The 23482-nt window shown below is 35.3% G+C and overlaps 1 protein-coding gene across 12 annotated transcripts; it reads left to right on the top strand.

Moving 5' to 3' along the window:
• Window positions 1–10305: 10305 nt before the first annotated feature.
• On the top strand, window positions 10306–20241 carry LOC107780819 (ureide permease 1). Of its 12 annotated transcripts, none has more exons than XM_016601411.2 (9): window positions 10307–10488; window positions 14710–14775; window positions 16201–16503; window positions 17375–17513; window positions 17633–17807; window positions 18153–18196; window positions 18311–18408; window positions 19014–19388; window positions 19830–20241. In XM_016601411.2, exons 3-9 carry the CDS (start codon window positions 16267–16269, stop codon window positions 19980–19982), a joined length of 1221 nt encoding a protein of 406 aa, XP_016456897.1. In that variant the 5' UTR covers window positions 10307–10488; window positions 14710–14775; window positions 16201–16266; the 3' UTR covers window positions 19983–20241. The 12 variants fall into 12 exon arrangements, with proteins under 12 accessions (XP_016456898.1, XP_016456897.1, XP_016456896.1 ...); XM_016601410.2 differs by having other exon boundaries at window positions 16125–16503; XM_016601406.2 differs by having other exon boundaries at window positions 16009–16503.
• Window positions 20242–23482: the final 3241 nt, after the last annotated feature.

The raw sequence follows: 23482 nt of genomic DNA, 5'->3' as shown, positions 1-23482 counted from the left end.
GATGCCTGAACCATAGCACGGGAACCCTGCTGCTGCGACTGAGTACCTACCAATCTCGGACAAGCCCTTCGGATATGACCATACTCACCACACTCATAGCATCCACATGAGTGTTGTGGCTAAGGAAACTAAGACTGATCCTGGCGACCTGAATGACTACCCCGAAAACTCTGGAGCGGCGGTGCACTAATAGGAGCTGGTGGTGCACTATAGGGCTGCTGATCAAAATATTGTATGTGAGAACCACAGCTACCTAAAGCACCGTGAGAAACCTGAAGTGCTTCCTGAAAGGGCCTAGGAGGATGGCCTCTACCATACGAATCCCTGCCTCCAGACGAAGCACCATTGAATCTACCTAAATGACGGGGCCTCTTATCCGACCCATGACCACCTCCCTATGATAGAACCATCTCCACTCTCCTGGCCACATTGGCCGCCTCCTGGAAGGTAATCTCACTCCCAGCCTCCCTAGTCATCTAAAGATGAATCAGCTGAATAAGACTGTCAATAAACCTCCTCACCCTCTCTCTCTCTCTCGGTAGGAAGTATGACAAGAGCATGGCGAGCCAAGTCGATGAATCTGGTCTCATACTGGGTAACCGTCATGGAACCCTGCTGGAGATGCTCAAACTGCCTCCGATAGGCCTCTCTTTGAGTGATGGGGAGAAACTTCTCCAGAAATAGTTGTGCAAACTGCTCCCAAGTCAAGGCTGACAATCTGGCTGGTCTATCCAAGCAATAATCTCTTCACCAAGTCTTGGCGGATCCAGACAAGCGAAAAGTGGCAAAATCAACCCTATTGGTCGCAACTATCCCCATGTTCTTGAGAACCTCGTGACAGTTGTCTAAATAATCCTGGGGATCCTCAGTAGATGCACCGCTGAAAGTAGTAGTGAAGAGCTTGGTGAACCTATCCAGCCTCCACAAAGCATCGGCAGACATAGCTGCTCCATCACCGGTCTGAGCTACCACACCCGGCTGAACTGCTCCAACTGGCTAAATTACTGGAGTCTAAATCTAGGGAGCTACCTGCTTCGGAGTGCGAGTAGCAGGTGTTTGGGCTCCTCCTCCATCCTGAGAGACGGTTGGTGCTACAGCAAGCAAGCCATCTCGGGTGACACTCTCATGAGGCCCACTAGACGGACCAGAGCATGCTCCTAAAGAACTGGGGTAGCAATAAACCCCTCTGTGACCTGTGCGGGGCCCACCGAAACTGCTGGGGCCGGAACCTCATCATCAAAATCAACCTGAGGCTCCGCCGCTGGTGCTGCTGCTCGAGGCTGAGCTCTGCCCCTACCTCGGCCTTTAGCACGGCCTCGGACTTGCCCTCTACCCCTTGTGGGAGCTGCTGCTGGGGGCTCGGGCTGCTGATCCGTGGATCAGAAAGCGCGTGTTCTCGCCATCTACGAAAGAACAGAGTAGAATTTCAATTAGCATTGAGAAACCAACCCGAACGACAGGAAAGAATAAATGTGGAATGTTTCCTAACTTTGTAGCCTCTGGGGGATAAATACAAATATCTTCATACCGATCCTTCAGACTCTACTAAGCTTGTCCATGAATTGTGAGACCTATGTAACCTAGAGCTCTAATACCAACTTGTCACGACCCGGATTTCCCACCCTCGGGAGTCGTGATAGCGTAGAAGCTAGGCAAGCCACTAAACATGGAAAATTTCTAACTCTTTCATTTTTAACCCCTTTTAACAATTTGAATTAGCAGGTAGTCAACATTTAGATATTAACGATAAATGAAATCAAGCGGAAGACTTAATATAATATAATAACCAAGGCCAGTACGATAATGACAACACACATCTCTACCCAAAATCCGGTGTCACAATATCATGGACGGACTAAGATCGCTAAAACAAATGTCTGAAAGAAATACAATCTGTCTCGAAATCTAATGAAAACAGAGTACATAATAAAGTAGAAGAGAACGTCGGGCCTGGGACGCCTGCAGGACTACCTCGGGATCTCTGGCTGGACTGAAGGCAGACTCCCCAAGTGCTACTGCCCAAATGCTGCTCCGGTATCTGCACATAGTGAAGAGTGTAGCATCAGCACAACCGACCCATATGATGGTAAGTGCCTGGCCTAACCCCGGCGAGGTAGTGACGAGGCTAGGACCAAACTCCAGATAAACCTGTGCAGTTATATAATATACAGCGGAAAATAAACAAGAATAAACAATTTAAATGGGAGGGAGTACATGCTACGGGAAAAATATCAAATCCAGCAGAAACTTAAGAGAAATATGAGAGAACGATTCAAGGTCTACAACAAAACATTATACTGTTGCGGCACGCAACCCGATCCCTTATCATTTAACACTGTTGCGGCGTGAAACCCGATCCATTTATATCACTGTTGCGGCGTGCAACCCGATCCATATATAATAATGTTGCGGCGTGCAACCCGATCCAATATAATATTTGTTGCGGCGTGCAACCCGACCCAATATAATATTTGTTGTGGCGTGCAGCCCGATCCATATATAATAATGTTTCGGCGTGCAACCCGTTCCAAATATACAGTCAACAATAATCATAACCATAGTCCCGGCAAGGGATCAATAACGAACTACACTATCCCGGCAAGGGAATCGACAACATAAATAAATACGTCCCGGCCAGGGAGAAAAAGCTATAACCAATCTTAATCCAACATCTAACCATTTCATCTATCACCAATACTCAAACTTCATAATTCCCACAAAAACAAACTTATTCCTTGCTCACTATCGAGAGTCATCAATTAAAGCTTCCGTAATATCATTTAAGAATACAACAAGCTGCAATTTAAGACTCACGATCATGCTTGACACCAACGTATAGATACTCGTCACCATGCCTATACGTCGTACTCAACAGGAAGCAAATAGCAAATAGCAAATAGGACATAACTCCTAATCCCTCAAGCTAAGGTTAGACCAAACACTTACCTCAATGCCATGAATACAACTCAAGTTTCAATTATAGCTTTACCCCTCGATTCCACTACCAATCCGCTCGTATCTCGTCACAAGTTACTTAATTACATCAATAAATGCTAAATGAATCAATTTGAATGCATGAAAATGAATTTTCCAAAGTTTTACCCAAAAAGTCAAAAATCGCCCCCCGGGCCCACATTGTCAAAATTCGTGGTTCGAACCAAAACCTGATTACACATTCCCCCACGAACTCAAATAAATAGTTTATTTTGAAATCGGGCCTCAAAGAGAGGTCCAAATCCCCATTTTTTGAAAAACCTAGGTTCTACCCAAAACACCCAATTTCTCCCATGAAAATCATTGATTTGAGGTGAAATCGTGTTAAAAATGTTAAGGAGCGAAGAAAATGAGTTAGAAATCACTTACCAACGTTTTGAAGAAGAAAGGTTGTTTGAAAAATCGCCTCTTATGTTTTTGGGGTTTTGAAAAATAACTGAAAATCCCGTCTAAATATACTACTCTCAGATGCCATGTGCGGACCGCACAAAATCAACTGCGACTGCACAGCCCCCGTGTGGACTGCAGTGACCTGCTTTAGTATTTTGGCCATAACTTTCTCTATAGATGTTCAGATTGTGATTTCTTTACCTTTCTGGAAACTAGACACGAAGGGATACAACTTTCGTTTTTGAATCATCTCACAATTCCTTGTATATCAAAAGATATAGGCTTCAGAAGTCGGACCAGTGAACCTGTACGGACCACACAAAATCAACCGCGGCTGCACAGTCAAAAGTGCGGACAACACAAAAACTAGTGCGGACCGCACTAGCAGGTTCAGAGATTTGCACTTCTCTGAATCTCCAGTAGCCATGTTTTAAGCCTAAGACACCCTGGAACCTACCCGAAACTCACCCGAGCCCTCTGGATTCCAAACTAAATATGCATACTAACTCAAAAACATCATATGGACCTACTCGTGCGATCACATCATCAAAATAACATGTAATGTCATGAATTTAACCTCAAAACTCAACATTTTCATCAAGAACTCTTAAAGTTCATAACTCTTTAATCGGAAGTCCAACTCGCGTCAAATAAACTCCGTTTTTCACCAAATTTTACATTTATCTTTCAAATACTATAACAAGTTTGTACCGGGCTCCGGAACCAAAATACGGGCCCGATAACAATGGTTTCAAACATTAATTCTTTTCTTTGTTTTGTTAGATAATTTAGTAAAACAATTTCTTTCAAAAATTGATTTCTAAGGCTTGAGACCTCGGAATTCATTTCGGGCATACGCCCAAATCCCATATTTTACTGCGGACCTGCGGGATCGTCGAAACACGGATCCGGGTCCGTTTGCTCAAAATGTTGACCAAAGTCAACCATTATTAAATTTTAACTCTAAAATTTCTATTTCTCATATTTTCACATAGAAGGCTTTCCGGATATAGATCTGGATCACACACGTAAATCAATGTGAGGTAAAAAGGAGGTTTTTAGGCCTCGGAATGTTGAATTCACTTGCAACACAAGTGATGACCTTTTGAGTTATCACAATAAATTACACATAAAATCAAGTATATCGGATCTTGAGTATTGATCTAGTTCCATTGAAACAGAATTTTCACTTAAAATCAACTATATCCAATTTTGATTAGCCTATTGTAAGCATGTAATTTTTGACCCGAGCAACTTTTAAAAGGTAGTATTTTTAAAGAAATAATTAGGATATTTATTTGGGTTTATTTCTATAGGATTTTACTTTATTACTAATTTTAATTCTATTTTTAAGGCACAAAAACTAAAAAATATATGTATATATATATATATATAGTTTCATGTTTTACCTTATTTCTATTTAGTTTAGGTTATTAATATTTTATAGCCATATCTTTTGTTTTTACCATGATTTTTCATTTTTATTTTGAATATAATAATTTATATAAAATTGATATTTAAAAAAAATGGTTTCATAGTATGATATATATTTTATTTAATTAATGGGAATTAGTTTTATTTTTTATATATAGTTAAGAAATTGGGCTTGTTAGTCAATGAACCTTAGGAATAGAAGAAGTCCCAAATTTTGGCCCAATTTCGGCCAAGACAAGGCCCAAATCTGGGCAACCCAATTCCCCCTTGCAATGTAGCCCCATATCCACCGACCCAACATTTTGACCCACGACCCGTCTGCCTATCCGCCCCATTCCCCCCCTCTAATCTTGGCCTTCCATTAACTTTGATCCAACAGACCCAATTAATCCCCACATCCATATAAAATCTTACTTTTAACCAAACCCTAAACCTAAAATACACAACACCAAGCGGCGCCCCTCTCCCATGCTCTTACCGTTTCCAGCTCGTGCCAAACTCGCCGGGAAACTCAAAAAAAACCGGCGAGTTCACTCAGCCGAGTGCCATGGTCCCCCCTCTCGTCTTCTCCTTCTTCCACGTCATCCCTTCCGTACCAAATCTCATCATTTTAATCTGATTCATGCGGATTCCTTCTTTTATTTCTTTTGTTTAAACAAAAATCCGGACCCTTGAATAAATCGTTGGATGAAATTTTTGTCCAAAAATCTCCATTTTTCCTATTTTTATTTGTGAAAGGGATTTTTGGATTTTATCTGGTGGTCCCACATACTTTCTTGGAGAAGAATGAGGAGGAAGCTTCGAGAGGGAGCTATATATTTGATGTTTTTCGGACAGAAAAGGGAGAGAAAAATTTGGAGAATTTCTTGACAAAAAGAGCTAGGGTTTTTCGGATTTTTGGTTGTTCCGTAAATTTCAATTCATTCGAAAATTAGAGTTTTCTTTTAGTGTTCTTTGATTCTATTTTGTTTCATTTTTCATATATAAAAAAGAACAAAAATTAGTTTCTTCTGATTCGGATTTTACATCAAAGTCAGAAAAATACAAAAAAAGAGTCAGTTTCTTCTTCTGGATTCTTGTTCGAAATGGAGTTTAGCTGAGGTTAGAGGTTCGATATCAATCGCCAATTTGAAGTTCCGTCCGAGCTCTTGTCCGATTCATTTGCTTGTTTCTTCGTTGGAATTCCGGGAATTGAAGCCGAGCTTCTGTTGAATCATATATTGTTACTTAAAGAGGAGTTCAACTTTACAGGTTCATTCCCGCGTCCATCTTCTTTATTTGAATTTGTTTGGAATGAATTGAAATGTATAAGAATCATTAAAATGGATTAAATAAGCAGTGATTTCGAAGATTGTGTTTAACTTCCCTTTGATTCGAGTCTACGTTCTGTGTCGATTGTATGTGCGTTGAATTTTTCTGGTGAAACCTCCTAGATGATAAACGAGCATGAATTGTTCGGATCCCTGTTTGGTTCAGTCAGATTGATATTTGAAGTGTTAGAACCAATCGTGATGAAACTGTGTATTCATCGTGTCGAGCGGAAGTTGATTTGTCATTGTTTTTGCTTATGATTAAGTAGTCGAAGGCCTTCAGCCATTAGAGTAGTATGTTCTTTGACTTCATCTCTGTTTAAGGTTTGGAGTTCCGAGTTTGGATTTTCATACTCTTTGAAACATGCTTACAAATAAAATCATGCCTTCCAGCTATCCATATCTGAAACGGAATCACACTTTCTCACATGTGTTGAACTAGAATTTCTCTGTTATTTCCATGACTAGACAAAATAGTTCAGTTCGCTTGGATTTGTGAGTTGTTTTTCCATATAGTCAGTTCGATCATGAGTTAGTAAATCAAATAGTGCGCATTTTGGATAAGGGTGTGGCATTAATCAACTGGTATTAGACTGCTGATTGCGCTTAATCTCCTGTTTTGCAAACTAAGTTTGGATTAGTTTACTTTCATCATGGTCAATCTTGGCATGTTAAGTGTTCGATTACCAGAACTGTAGTTTGTGTCCGCATCAACAGTTTGCATAATTATTCAGTTTATCTTCTCAAATGTGTGCTAGTATACATGAACTTTTCATAATAACAGGCTTGATCTAATGGGCGTTGGGTATTTACTGTATGATTGTTTTCTTATGCAATGAAAAAGGGCATTGTTTTCCAGTGTCGAATGCATTTTTGAGTTTACATTGGGAATTAAAATAGTAATTAAATGGGTAAATATGTGCTTGTGTGATTTTATTGGTAACGGGTAATTGTTTGTGAAGAAAGGGAAGTATGCAATTATTTGGTCTCCAAAGGGATGGTGAAGTGGACATGACTGTTCTTGTCATGCTTCAATTCATTTTCTTTATTGTATTTTTCCTCTCCATGAGCATTGGATGTTATTTGTTATTTCACTGATTGGTTGTTGGATATGAAATTGTTTGGATGATTGTTGGGCCATGGGAGTATGGAAAGACCGAAGCCCATTAACGATTAATTTGTCTCCATGCTTTAAGTGTCGGGCTCAGTCTAATAAAAACGAAAAGTTAAAAAGGGAATGAACATGAACATAACTTTATATATTTAGTTTCTATTTGTTTTGCTTTTATTATATTGCCCGCTAGGAGCATGTTAGGCTGCCATCATTTGGGTAGGCAAGCTTTAGGATTTGTGTTGGTTTCGAGGTGAGAGGTCATTCCCTTAGTTAAATTTATCCGGGGAATGCCCCGAAGGATTTGTACATATTTTATTTCGGGGAATTTCCCGTAGTATTCTGTAACTGGAGGTCGAAGGCGAACTCGTAGTACTTTTATTTCTATTTCACTTTTGTTTTTATCTTTTTTTTTATTAGATGGGAACGACCTCGAGCCTCTTGTGTGTTTGATTTTCTTTTTTGTGTTTATTTTAGCTCAATCTGAATATTTTAAAAGCCAACTTGATCGAGTACGCAACCGTGCTAGTTACGGGATTCGGGGAGTGCCTAACACCTTCTCCCCGAGTCAAATGAACCTCCTTACCCAAATCTCTGGTGCAGATTTAGTTTTGGAACCTAAAGTGTTTTAAAGGAAAAAATTATTTTAAAAAAAAAAGAAAAAAAACGGTGGCCTGGCACACCGAAATCAATGTCAGGTGGCGACTCTGAGATATTTCCTTTCGAACACAAATTTTTGTCACTTTCAAAATTGAAAACCCTTTTTTAAGCTTTATTAAATCTTTTTTTATCAATTTAAGAGGGTTTAGTGGAGTTTGTTTAAAAAAGGGGTGCCAATATTATGAAGAGAAAAAGAAGGAACACTTTGAAAAAGAATATAAAGAAAAATGGAAAAAGAACATTGACCCATAATAGGAAAATGACAGAAATTATTAATATATATCCTATCCCAACTTTCAACTATACCCTAACATAAGTATATTAAATATTTCCCCTTCTTTAGGGGAGGGAGAGGGTGGGATATGAAATGACATCCATACAAATTGTCACCATTTAATTTGGTGGTCGAAGACTTTGCTCACATGGTTACATAGTATTAAACCATAACATGAATATATATTCTTTTTATCTCTCGTCTTGTATTTGATATTTGTATTGGAGTTAATTCCATTCTTGTTAAGAAGTGGAGTATTTTTGCAAAATTTTCAAGTGGGGTCTTATAATTGGTATGCCACTATCTCTTCCTTTTCTACTTTTCTTTCTGTAATATATTCATTTACATATGGAGCTTTCACCACATTCTCAATAAAAAACTCTTGAGAGTATTACTATTTCACTTAGAATTATAGCATTTTAACGAAACTTTAATTTATCTCTTATACTTAAAGCAGTAATAAAGCTTCAAATCCTTTGAATAACTAAGCAGATCACATGACATTTTCAATCAAAATATGATCAACTATAGTTGGATTGAACTCTATAGACTTGATGGACGGGCTTTAATTTATTCAAAAAGCGAGAAAAAAAGATATGTGGTGAAATCGACCACCCTAACATATTGATCTACCTCGGACCATCGATATCATATGTTTCTATCAAAATAGAATTTCACAAAAATCCAATTATATCCGACTTTAATTGACCTATTACCAATATACGAAGAAAAAAAATGAAGATTTTGAAAAATAATATATATAAGAACATGATGAAAAACGAACATTGACCCATAATAGCAAAATGATAGAAATTAGTAATATCCTATTCCTACTTTCAACAATACCCCAATTAGTATATGAAATATGTCCCTTTCTTTGTGTGTGTTTGGAGGGGGAGGGGGGGGGGGGGGGTTGTGAAGTGACATCCATACATATTGTCACCATGCAATTTGGTCGTCGAAGACTTTTGGTGACATGGTTACATAATATTGTTGAACACCCATCTCTCTGCAGAGCATTCATAATTTAAAAATTTTGAATTAGCCATTGCATGTTAATGGTTCGAGTAAATTGGGATTCGAGTCAGAAAAATTCTATGTTGAAAGGTAAATTATTTTCTAACAAAGGCAATTTTATATATATCTGGAACTTGAACTCAAGATTTTTTTATTAAAGGTAAACAAGTATTTACCACTCCACTACTATCCTCATTCGTGCATGAACAAGAACTGTTTAGTGTCAGATTTTTGGAAAGACAGCAATATATTCACATACAGCTAAGCAATTATAATCGTTTGTAAAAATAAAAATAAAAAGAATGGCTGATATATGCTTTACTTCAATGTGGATATATATTATATAATCCCATGTACAATGCCAAAATGGAAGATCATATGATTATTTAGATATCCTTCTCTCTTTTTTATAAACAAATGCTTCCCACTTTTCCATATCTCATTTTGCTTTGCTTCTCCTCTCATCCTTCAATATTGCCAGAGATAACCTTTTGGTGTACTTTTTGGAGTTCAATTCTTGTTAAGAAGTGTACTTTTGCAAATTGGTCTTGTCGGGTGTTATAATTGGTATGTGGAGCTTTCACCACTTCTCAATTTATTAATTATTCACAATAAGGACAATTTTAGTATTTATATTCCCTCCATTTCAATTTGTGTGAAGGTATTTAAATTTCGAGAGTCAAATAAATTATTCTTTTATCATAATTTTTTATATATTTTAAATTATTAGTTATTATGACTTATACTACTTTTTAGTAGTTTTTAAATATATAAATTTTATTTTGAAAAGCTAAAAAGTTTTATGTCCAAATGCATAATTAAAATTAAGGAATTTGAATCTCGAAAAGCAAAAAATATCACATAAATTGAACAGAAAGAATATATATTTAGTTTGGGTTGGAAGTCTTCTTCTACTGTTCGAAAAATGTGTCTACTCAAACACCGTTCCATAAAATGCAAATGTTAGGGTCACGTACTAACTCAAGTATGAACACAAAAACAGCTAAGCAATTTCAATCAATTTGTAGAAAAGAATATATAAATAAATAAATCCCAAGTAAAATGGGAGCTCAATTGCACTTGGGATTATATATATCTATACCCTTCACTCTTTGTAGTTAGTTACCAATTACCAATATTCCTACCCACTTTTCAATATCTCATTACTTTTCTTATTTAATTTGCCTTTTCTTCTTCTTCTTCTTCTTTTCCTAGCTTCTTCACAATTGCAAGATATCACCCTTTTGCTCTACTTCTGAAGTTCCATTCTTGTTAAGAAGTGAGTTTTGGTGGGATTGGTATGTCATCTATCCTTTTCTTTCCTACTCTTACTTTTGTTGTTGAATAATTCTTCTTGACTTTTGACACGATGAGTGGTTTATGTTTGAGAAAATAACAAATTAACAATGGTTACTTTTGGTTGGGAAATGGTGGTTAACTAGTCTAGAAAAAAGAAATATTCAATGTTGTCTTTTTGCCTTTTCGTTTTCGTTTCCCTTTGGCAATCAGACATGGCGAATTGGGTTGCAAGTTTGAGAGAGAGAGGGGATTTTTGGGTGCAAAATGGCCGGTGAACCGAGTTCGAGCCCTAAATATGAAAAAAAATCATGTTATGGAGTGCTTTCTCTATAAATGGTTCTAACGCGGCTCGAATTTAGATATAATTTGGATCTAATATGGATACCGACACATGACGAGAAATCAAAAAGAAAAAGTCTAGCATATCCTGAAAATAGTTTAATTTTTATTTATTAACGGTACTTATAAGAGAGCACTTAAGCAGTTAAAATCTTTTTTGGTTTAATCATTCAGTGTTTGAAATTTACTGATCAAACTAATTCAAATTCACGTGCTAGAAAACTAACTATGGGGGACTTTTGTGTTTCCTGTTTAAAGTTTGAATGAATATGAATTTTCTGACTACAGGTGAAGGAAATATTTATAATTCCACCACATCCCTTGGGTTAGAAGTCAATCATGGTTAAGTGGTCGTTATAAGTAGGAGTTGAAATTTTGGGAGAAAGGGTGGATAATGTGTTGGAGGCTTCCAAATTACACCGAGTAGAAAACAACGATTAAAATTTAAATTCTTTAATAAAGTTTTGCATGTGTAAAGGTAGGATTAGTAAATTATACTTATGTAACGTTAAAAAAATCTAGAATCTCTACACGTTAAAAAAAACACCCTAGCCAGGTCAGTTCTTTCACTTTTTGTTTAAGCTTTATACCTTAATCGTACTTTTTCAACTTCAAACAATGCCTAACCAAACTTATATCTTAATTACTTTAATTGACACATGCCTAACTTTTTTTGTGTCATTTTCTACGTTATGAAACCTTCCCACTTGAATTGGTGGAAATGAAAAAATCCAAAAGTTAATAGTCTCTAATTAAGGGTTAAAGCCGAGAGATTTGACCTTAATTAATTTCTTGTTGGACAAAGCTGTCAACGCAAAGGTGGATTTATAATTTTTAACTTATTTAGTACGAAATAATGTATATATAAGCTAGCCTACTAATGACATGTGTCCACCGCATATTTAAAATGACTTAAATTTACACCAAACTTTTATACGTTGATTATCGTACTTTAATATTTACTTTATTCTTTTAACTAATATTAGTACCCGCGCGGTGCGCAGATAATATTAAAGAATGTGAATTATATCATATTGTTTGAATCAAATTTTAATTACCTTCTTGTTACCCAAGGAAACATACCCAATAAAAGAATCTTATAAAGTTATAAAAGGATTCATATAGTCATCGAATTACTTTCAGTTCATTATTTTACTTTATTACATAATCTGCTATACTTAATATTATCTCATTACGTTTTATTAGCTTGTCACTTGACTTAATATTTTTCTCAATTGCTTTCCTTTTAATATAACATAAATATCTATTTTCTTATTCCTAAAAATTTTTCTCGGAACTTTTTTTCCATTTTTACGTTCATCTTCAAAACTCTAAAGTTATTATAAATTAATAAATATTATAAATATCAACAAATTGTCTCTATCCTTCACTTTGTACATTTTTATATGATGTTTTAATTGATTAGTCTCACTTAGAATTTCACCTATCAATATTCAGTGTTAAATTGTGAATTTGAATGTGATCTTTACGATTAAGTTATATATTTTTAATAATTATTATTTTTGTACTACATGCAATAAGCAAATATAGAAGATAATATAGAAGATACAGATGCATACTACCCTCCTTTTAATATAATATAAATAGATTATAATATATTATGGATGAATTTAGTTTTTCTTTTTACTGTAATAAATTTTTTTTTAACTTTTACTCTACTACTTAGATTAATATTTAAATTTATTAATAATATTATTTAGTATTATTTATTATTTTTATTTTATTTATTATGTAAATGTAAATTATAAATTTTCATACACTATCTCCGCCCCCTCTTCTTTTATTATTTTTCCTACTATAAATTTTATAAAGTTATTCTATTTAGTATTTAAGTCAATAATATATTAAAAAAATAGAAGAGTATCTGTTCATATTTTTACATCCTGTAAGTTTTCTTTTCATATTCAAAAACTTGGATATGATCCGATTTATATGTTTTTCAATTCAAAAGCTTGAAAAAGAATTGAGTTGATACAGTTTAAGAAAATAAATTAACAGAATAGATATAGATTATTTTTATTCTTACTTGTAGTTATTATTTTTATCTTTTTTAAAATCTTATCAGTAAAGATAAGATAGTAGGTTGTATCTTAGAAAAATATTAACTTTCTTTCCATTAAGATTCAAAAGAATCTTATTTAATATTTTTTTAATTTAAATTCAAAAAATAATTTCTCTTAAATTTAATTTAAATATTATTATAATATTATCCTAAATTGCCAAGTGACTTTATAGTAGTTTTCCCCTTGACTTAATTACAATACAAACTTTATTCCTTATATATATATAGAGAGAAAGAGGGGGTGTGTGTGTGTGAGAGAGAGATTAATTATGACATTTCATATCATATTTGTCAAACTAAATATTTTGTTAATATGTACCTAAATTAAAAAAATAATATCACCTAAATTTTAGTTGGAAATGTATCATGAAGGAAAATCAGTCCAAATTCAATCCTTTCGTTTTTCACTTTGACCAAAATTAAAGAAAGAATCTTCCTTAAATAAAAATATTTACTACATAAAAATTTCTTGAACAATTTACAGATTTGGTATTCTTCTAATAAGCATAATGTTCCTAAATATACCATATTTCATATTATTTTTATCCTAATCTTGTCAATCTATATTAGATTTTGTCCTAAAATCTATTTTGATTTTGTCTTAAAAGTGCCAAGTGGCTTAACCAAATGCAGACTACTCTCCTTTTAATATAATATAGATATAGATTTTAACTATTGTTTTAGTTCTTTTAATGTTCATTAAGAAAATAATAAATATAAGATATAGTTTACTAATTAAGTTACCCCTATTCAGTGGCGGATCCAAGATTTATAAATCGTGGGTACTTCACTTATTTTAGTGTAAATTAACAATGGTCAAATATGATCATAGTGGATGCTCATGGTCAATTATCTAAATTTTTAAATATTATATATGAATACATAATACAACTTGGCCAAAGGCAATGGGTGCTTTAGCACTCATACCTCAAAACATAAATCCGCCACTGTCCCTATTTAATATTTTTGAGAATTAAGCATTATTAGAAAGAACTCTTACTTTTTGAATATTAAGGCTATAGTTAGAAACAATCAACAAATTTAATTTTGAATTCCCAAGTTGACAATTATTGTGCGACAATTATTTTGAGCTAAAGCGACAGTTAAAATGGGATATATGGAAAAGGACAATTCAGTTTTGAAGTTATCATTTTTTATATTAATAAGTAATTCTAAAATATGACATTATTCTAGTTTGTCCCTTCAGTTAGAGTAAATATTAGTCCTATTGATACCTAAAAAAAATATTAGTCCTACTGAAAAAGAAAGGAGAGAGAGAGTTGAAAACGAACGAAAAATACCAAAAAAGAATAAATAAAGAAAGATAGTTTGAAAAAGAATAGAAAAGAAAAATAGAAAAAGAACATTGACCAATACTAGAAAAAACAAAAAAAACCCATAAATTTCCACATTTCAACTTTCAACAATCACCCAATAAATAAGGTGAAGTACTAAAGTTTCCCTTTCATTTGGGGCAAGTGTAAAAGGTGACGTCCACTCAAAATTGTCAACATCCAATTTGACCGCCGATAATAATGTCCACATGGTCACATATTAGAGCAACAACCTTAATTATTAACCGTCAGATTCCAAGAATCCGACAGCCAAGATTCTGACACCATGATTCACAACTAAGTAAATCAATCATTTGTTACAAAAATATTACTGTATCTTCATTGATTTCATATCCCAAGTAAACAATAATGGCAGTTTCTATAATTATATATATTCACTGCTCTTTTTGTAGTTACCAAAAACCAATGCTTCCCACTTATCCAGATCTCACTTTGCTATTCAGAGATCCTCATTTTGCTGTACATTTTGGAGTTCTGGAAAATCCTTTTGGTGGGGTCTTATAATATAGGTTGGTTATCTATCTTTTTCTTTGGGTTGAAAAGAATCTATTTTTTTGTGTTGCTATTGCTTGTGTTTTGTTAGCCGAGGGTGTACCGGAAACAATATTTTTGCTGTCTTAAGGTGGGGTAAGGACTGCATTCACACTATCGAGGAGACCCACATATGTAATTTCACTGGGTTTGTTGTTCCTGTTGTTGCCCGCGGTGAATGAACCATAGAACTATTGGGTTCAACTGAAAATTTATGTGTAAAAAATCATTAAAATTGCAATAAATAGTAGATATGAACTCATAACTTTAAATGATGAACCCATAGAACAAAAATCCTATATCCATCTCTGGGTGTTGTTTGTGTTTGCACGAAAACTTTGTTTGTATATATTGTTTAATGTTGAAAGATTCTTTTTTTATGATTAAAAAATTAAGTTTTTAATACCCTTTTGGCTTTTCGATATGATGAGTGGTTTATGTTTGAGAAGCAACAAATGGATATTTGGTGGCCCAAATGGTGGTTGAGTCCAAAAAAGTGTTCACTGTTTTGTCTTTTTACCTTTTTGTTTTTGTTAAAGATTCTTGATTCCCTTTTACAATCTGAAATGGTGAGTAATTGGGCTGATATTTGAGAGGAAAACTTGATTCTTCAATTGAAATGGTTTGTGAAGGCTATAATTTTGTAGTCAATGATTTCCTTTTAAATAGTAGAAATAAAAATAGAAATTTCTTGATCATGCAATCTTTTTACAGAATTGCAGTAAGTGCATATCACTCAACTACTAAGCAAAGATCCTTTTATGCTGATTCCAATTTCTCAAAAGTGTTAGCAAACTCTATATGCAGCAATTTTGTTATTATGTCACCAGAAATTTTCTTGATCATATATGAGTTGAGCTTATTCCCCAGCCGAGGGTCTATCAGAAACAGTCTTTCTGCCCTTCCAGTGTAGGGGTAAGGCTGCGTATATATTACCCTCCCTAGACCCACTTGTGGGAACTCACGGGCTTTGTTGTTGTTGTATACGAGTTGAGCTTAAATGAAAGATGTGAGGTTTCATATCGCCAAACCTAACTTGTTTAGGACTGAGGCGTAGTAGTTGTTGTTATTAGTATCACTAGAAATTTTCTTGTGCTATATTCAGATTGTTCATACTTCTTTGTTCTCAACTTTGTGGGGGGATTTTGTGAGTGTGCTACTTTTTTCTTGGTAAACAGATTGGTAAAGTTTCTATCTTTGTGGTTTCTTAGGGTGCAGACACAGATATGTATACGACAAATCCCAGTTCCCTGTCTCTGGGGATGTGGTCCCCACGGCAGTGGCGGAGCTGTTTGCTGATTTCCCATTTCATTGATCATTTCTGCAGGCAATGAATTTGGGAGTGTGTTAATCTGTTGAACAATTAAAAGATTGAATCTTCAATGTTTTTCCTCTTTGGATAGGACTATTGGAGTGTTCCCAAGTTGGTAATACTTTCACCTGAAGGTGTATTATCTAGTGGATTGAAGATGTATATGGTAGAGAGCAAAGGTGGGGCTATAGCTTGTATGCTATTGTCTCTGTTATTGTTAGGGACATGGCCAGCTTTATTGACTTTGCTCGAAAGACGAGGGCGTCTTCCTCAACATACTTACCTTGATTATACTATTACCAATCTGTTGGCTGCTGTGATCATTGCTTTAACCTTTGGTCAGTTTGGGCCAAGCACACCAGAAATGCCTGATTTCCTCACTCAACTCTCTCAGGTTAGTGCCCTTCATTGCCAAGAATTTAATTTGCTTTCAAATGGGACTAGGCATTGATGCAAGATGGAAATTCTATTTTTCATGTCAATGTTTCTAGTATTCAATTTAGGACATTGTTCAATTGTCAAAGGTGAATACCTGCAGGCCTCTTCTATGTTGGCATACTTTCTGTTTAATTAAGTACATGAAACATGTTGCTTTTTTTTTTGTCAGGGGATAGAGTACCTAATTAAATCTATAACGTGGCTGCAATTTTGTGCTATACAATGATGACCAGAAAGCGGACACATTTGATTTATAAATCGAGTTATATTAGGAACTTTTGACAAGAGGTCAGTTGTTTACCAGAAACAGCTTCTCTACCTTCTCAAGGTAGGGGAAAGGACTGCGTACACACTACCCTCCCCAAACTCCACTTGTGGGACTACACTGGGTTTGTTGTTGTTGTTGTTGTTGTTGTTGTTTTTTGTTGACGAGAGGTCTGTGAAAGCTTTTACCAATTCACTTAACTTTAGGTTCCAGAATAATACTACTCAGATTCTTCTGTTCTTCTGCTGATTTTTCTGCTGAATTTGATCCTGATACCTGGAATTTGATTTATTCGTATGTTCTTTCATCAATTCACCTGATAAGAATTTCCTCATTCAACCTGAAATTTGTGTGACATCTGTATTATGTGCTTCTGTTAACTTTACCGCTTCAACAAGAGGTCTTGCCACCAAAGAGTGATGTACTATTAGGAACTAACATCTCCTTTTTAGAATACGTTACATAGGTCTCACGTGATGTTATTGAGTTTTTCATTTTTGAATTTGCTCAATAACAAGCATTTTGAAACTTCCTATTCACTTGTAATGGATGAACGTTGCAGGATAATTGGCCGAGTGTCTTGTTTGCAATGGCTGGAGGGATGGTCCTCAGCCTTGGGAACCTTTCAACTCAATATGCTTGGGCTTTTGTTGGTTTATCAGTCACTGAAGTGGTCTCTGCTAGTATTACAGTTGTTATAGGTATCATTTTAACTTCAGTAATCTATATTTTTCTGAAGTAAGTTGGTGACTACTCCGTGGCCAGCGGGCTTAGGCAAGGTGTTGAAACATGACATGTACTGTTCCTTTGGCTATGACAGGAACGACATTGAATTATTACCTTGACGACAAAATTAACAAAGCTGAGATTCTTTTTCCTGGAGTTGGATGTTTCTTGATTGCCGTTTGTTTAGGCTCTGCTGTTCATTCGTCCAACAACGCTGATAACAAAACCAAGCTTGATGATTATTCAAATGACTGTAAAGATGGAGTCGGGTATGCATCAGTATGCTAAGCATACTTCCCTGGTTAATTCTTACAATGTTTATGGTTTCCTTTCTTCTGATCATTTTAACCAGTAAATAAAGTTTTAAGGAAACCGACCTTTTTTCCGGCTTTAGGTCCATGTCATAAAATTTTAACGTCTTTGCTGTTATAAAATTTGGCCAATAACCTATATTGCGCGAACTCTCCAAAATGCTGCTGCACTCATCTCGGATCCTCCAAAAATGCACTACTTTTGGAGGATCTGACACGCATCAGGTGACATTTTCGGAGAGTCCAAGCAACAAAGCCAATAAATACAGGAAATTGATGTCCAATTCAATTGAAAACTTGCAGGACTAATGGAATTTCTTCCTTCAAACAAACAAATTTTAATACAGGTATTTTGAGCCAGAGCATCTAAAATTTGAATTCCCATATCTTCTTCCTTATATTATATTGGCAGGTTTCCTTTTTCTAATTCTTATAAATTTGGCAATGCTGAATATCCTTAGGTGGTACAAATGATCTGGAGGATGGTGGTTCTTCTGGGAAGGCAAAATTTGGGACTGCGGCTTTCCTTATAGAACTTGAGAACACGAGATCAATCAAGGTCAGAATTTCTTTTTCTTATTGCATTTTCATGCTCTACTTCACCATTAAATTTGAGTTTACTGCAGAAATTATTTAAAGATGTGCTACTTAGAATAATTACTTATCAATCCACTATGCCTCAAATCTCAAACAAAGTTGGCGTTGTCTAATAAGAATCCTCTGTACAATTCTGCTGTATTCAAGTCCAAATCCTTCCTATACTACTTCGCTTCTAAACAATTCATCTATGAAGGCAAACTAATTGTAGTATATCCTTAACCAGAAGTCTCGGATCCGGGTATGGAGTCGCTTTTGTTAGGGAGCAATTTACCCCCCCCCCCCAATGTAGGGCTTCAAGGGCGAATCCGGATTTAGTCGAGCACCAATGACACTGGCTGGGAAACAAAAACAAAAAAAAAAAGAAACTAAGGGCAGTCTAAAATAGTGATTCTCCAAAACTCACACTTTATCGCTATACTTGCCTATAAGTCTCTAACCAGACTAAGAAGACTCTTGGCAAATACGAGTTTAATTTAGGTGTAACAACAACAGAAGAACCTACTTATGTCTGTGAAATGTATTGTCGTTACATCCTAATTGTTGTATTCTAATGTCTGCTTGCAGGTTTTCGGGAAGGGCACGTTCATTGGTTTGGCCATAACATTTTTTGCTGGGATTTGCTTCTCAATGTTCTCGCCTGCATTTAACCTAGCGACAAATGATCAATGGCATACTCTCAAAGATGGAGTTCCGCACTTGACTGTCTATACAGCATTTTTCTACTTCTCATCATTTTGTTTTGTGATTGCCATGGTTCTGAACCTCACCTTCTTATACTACCCTATACTAAATGCACCCAAGTCGTCGCTAAAGGCTTATCTCAACGACTGGAATGGCAGAGGTTGGGCCCTTTTGGCTGGACTTTTGTGTGGTTTTGGCAATGGTCTACAATTCATGGGAGGTCAGGCTGCTGGATACGCAGCTGCAGATGCTGTTCAGGTTTGTACATTTATTGATGTCTTAGACTTTCAATTAATGTATATCAACTACGCCTCAATTCCCAAGAAATTTTGAGTTGACTTTATGAATCCACTATGTTAATTTCAGTCTATCCAATCATTATAACGAACCTTCCTCCTTTGTCTGAGTTTATTAACGCTCTACAGAACTTATATAGTAGGGATAACTATTGAACTTTCCACTAAAAAATGTGACACTATTTCCTTTTAAGTATACTCCATAAAGAATGACAGCTTTCTACATTTGGAAACACTTTAAACTTCTTATTTTATCCTCAATGACATGACTTTACAGCCACTCAGATGTCACGACATGTTTAAGACCAGAAGTTCCACAAGTCCTTCTTTATTTCTTAAATTCTGTGCCTATTATATCTGTGTTGAACACACTTAGTCATTTGAAATATGTGGAAAATTTCAGGCACTGCCTCTTGTGAGCACATTTTGGGGGGTGATTTTGTTTGGAGAGTATAGAAGATCATCAAGAAAAACATATACACTCCTTGCGGGCATGCTGTTTATGTTTACAGTAGCTGTTGCAATTCTCATGGCATCGTCAGGTCATCGGAAGTAGCCATGTGTATAATAGTAAGAAACCAATATAATGTTTCGTTTGTACATATCATGTTTCTTTTTCTTGTTGCACCCTTGAAATTAGTGAAATAATTTAGTCGAACGAATGAGGAGGATTGATTTTTTTTACTCCTCTCGTTTATATGACGGTGTTTGATTCGACATAGAGTTTAGCATGTTAAATTGGCTTATGTATCCCCGAATGTATTTCAAAAGCTCTTTCTTATTTAAAGGTAATGGAATCTGAATTTTCCTGAAAACAATTCTGTCCTTAGCAATTATTCTTCTGTTCAACCATTCAATTTCAGTTAAGTTCAGTAGAAATCAGATAGTATGATGAATCGTATGAACTAAAAAGATGATTATTGATTCATATAGCTGCTCTTAGCTAGTTTAAAAACTCACAAGCCCGAATAAAGGAGAAGGGTTGTGGTAAACTAATAACCATCGTAAAACTAGTGAATCTATGATGAATCGTCATAGTACAGAATACTTTGGTCTGAGATGAGCTTGAATGGAACGACATGATCAGTGAGGATTCATATAGCTTGTTTTGAAGAAGAAATCCTTTATGATCTTGTATGTTGCGAACAAGCTTTACAGACACTGTAGTTTTGCCTATCCAAATACAATTCTGCAACTCATTCTATGTATCCATTTAAGTGCAGACGAATTGCTCTTTTTCTTCTCCTTTCTGATGATGTGTCTTAGTTCATGTGCAATGAAATTTTGATGGAGTGTGATCTGAATGCATCATTTATTTCGATTCTGCTATCTAATCCCAAACTTCCTGTTAGTGAATCCGTGAATAAAAATGGACTAATTGGCTGCTCCTGATTTGTTAATGTTGATGGTGCCTGGATATCTGGATAAACTTGTTTGAAAATTTAGCTTTCTATAATATATGATATTGGTGCAACTATAAGAGTTGTTAGTGTGTGACCAGATCACATGTTCAAATCGTGGAAACGATCTCTCATGAAAATACAAGGTAAGATCGTGTACAATAAATCCAATGCGGTCAGGTCATCCTGCGGATCTCACGTGTAACGGGAGCTTAACGTACCGAATTGCCTTTTATAACATATGATATTGGATTAAAATGTGAAGGAGCGGACAACTGGACATGTCCAATTTTGGCTTTGATTTAAGGGGTTTAGGCATATGCGCACCTCCTTCATTTTGCATCTTTTGACTCTATTTACTTTCAATAAAAGGGTAGGGATCAAATCAGGGGCACAGCTAGCCCTTCCGATACGGCTACGGCTAAACCGAGTAACATTTGTCGAAACTCTGTATTTGTCTTAAAAATTATTGAATCATTCACACAAATTATTAATTTAGAACCCAGTAACTTCAAAGAATTAGAATACTAAACCCATAAATTTCAAATTCTGGCTTCGCCTCTAGACTTGAAAACCAAAAGAAAAGAGAAAGAAAACAGGGTTGGTATCAGTCTTGCTGTTGAAGATCTTGTTGATTTTCACCTTTATCATGATCTTTGTTGGGACCTTCTATTGCCAGCAATTCTGGCAAGCTCTCTCTTACATTTATGATCGACACTAGCCAACTTATTAACATCATTGCTTTAGTAAATATTAGCACTCTTGAATAAATAATTTTACATTACATAGAATTACCTTGGAAATGGTTCAAGAAGTAAATGGCTCGAAAATATTTTAAATATTAAACTATACTCATGCAACTAAAAGACTCATTCCAACTCAAAAAGATTGGTTCTTGCTTTCTTATAAAGGGCAGTCCGGTGCACTAAGCTCCCGCTATGCGCGGGATCCGCAGAAAGGTTGGACCACAAGGATCTATTGTACGCAGTCTTACCTTGCATTTCTGCAAGAGGCTGTTTCCACAGGTTGAACCCGTCACCTTCTTATTTTTTTATAGTCGGATGAAATTTTTGTACGAAGAGAGCGAGAGTATTACATTTTTTTCTGGTTTAACAATCCGATATCGAAGCCAACATGCCTAACTCATCCAGATTCATGCCGGATAGGCCCACTAATAAGGGTAAAACACTCTCTACCGAAAAGTTCATTCATTAGAAAAACTTGAAACAGAGACATTTGTTTTAGGTTAACGGAATTCCAACCGTCTAGCACATCGTCTGTGATTGGATAGTGCAGCTTGGATGCCAATATCCCTTCAAAGAAGTACTCAAACTTCAGTTAACAGGACTTTAATCTCAGCCTGTGATTCAGTAACTTTAGCATCATCTCCAATGGGATTCCAATACCAATAATTCAAGCAACTTAGCACTCTTGTTTTGTCATAAATAGTGCTCTCTAATATAATAAAACAATGTATATATATGTGGAATGTGCAATGAGTATCTTATTTCATGATCTGAGGGACATGTACTATTTGAAAAAGTATACAACAGTAAGGCTAGATTATTCCCTTTTATTGTCATCCATCACAAGTGCATCTACACAATACCAAATAATGGGAAATCTCAATCGGAATAAAGTCATATTCTAGTAATGATTTCAAAGAAATAAAAGTGTAGGATCAGTAACATATCATATGAAAATCTTCAGATTCTGTAGAACATGTGATGAAGAATTATATTTTAATGGTTGAAACAAGTTATTTTGTAAAACACGGTTAACGTGGAGTGTTTCAAGCTTACTAGGACACATGTAGTGGATGGTTAAAAGATTTAGTGGAAAATAATCTTTTGCAGGAAAAGGACTTGCACTTCAAGGAATGAGAATATGGGTAAAGTTTTTCAAAATATTCAGGTCAAATGAAGTTCATAGCAATGAATATGTTGCTTCCTCCAATGGAAGCCACACATCCATCCTCTTTTTTTTTTTTTTTTGGAAATGGTAAAAGTTTTATTAATAAAGCTACCAAGATGGTACAAGTACAAAAAACATAGCAAAGGCAGATAAGATCATAACAAAAATAGAACATATTATAGGAATTGTAATTTTGCAAAGTTACAATGAACGTTGAACACGCTCTAACTTGCTTTTAATGATTTATAACAATGGAGTTTTCTTTTCTTTCGGAGTTGAATGGTAATAGGAATTATTGAATGGTGAGAATAAGAGTTTGTAGGATATGGGATTCTATTAATGTGAGTGAGAGCCAAATTAGCTTGGACATCATTTATAGATGAGAAAGTAATTTAGTGCCGATTTCTTCTATTACATTTTGTAATTTTTAATGGGTGGACACTTCTAATTTCTTTTCTTCTACCAAAATAATTTGATGCATGCTACAATAAGAAAAAACATCAAGTAAACATGTACAACCACGTATTGATTGAATGTTTGTTGTTTTTTACCAAAAAAAAAAAAAGTAAAAATAGCACGGTCTAGCCAGTTTTCGGACTGGTCATTCAAAAATAGTCAACGTTTACCAAGTCAATAAAAAATAGTCATTATTTTGCTGCAACAGAGAGCGGTCCAGCATAATATACTAGAGTTCGATGCACCTGTGTATGAACTTCCAGCATATTATGCTGGACCGGTATAC

Source organism: Nicotiana tabacum, chromosome 20 (genome assembly GCF_000715075.1).
Source record: "Nicotiana tabacum cultivar K326 chromosome 20, ASM71507v2, whole genome shotgun sequence".
Classification (NCBI taxonomy): domain Eukaryota; kingdom Viridiplantae; phylum Streptophyta; class Magnoliopsida; order Solanales; family Solanaceae; genus Nicotiana; species Nicotiana tabacum.
Note: the sequence above shows the minus strand (reverse complement) of the source record. Positions and strands in the feature narration are given on the sequence as shown.

Bases quoted from the DNA above. Each gene is read 5' to 3' on its own strand.
- LOC107780819 (XM_016601401.2), top strand. From the start codon at position 15,235: ATGTTTGAGAAGCAACAAATGGATATTTGGTGGCCCAAATGGTGGTTG. The intron at 18,197-18,310 runs GTATTTTGAGCC...GAATATCCTTAG, and splicing joins ACAAACAAATTTTAATACAG to GTGGTACAAATGATCTGGAG. The intron at 18,409-19,013 runs GTCAGAATTTCT...GTCTGCTTGCAG, and splicing joins AGAACACGAGATCAATCAAG to GTTTTCGGGAAGGGCACGTT.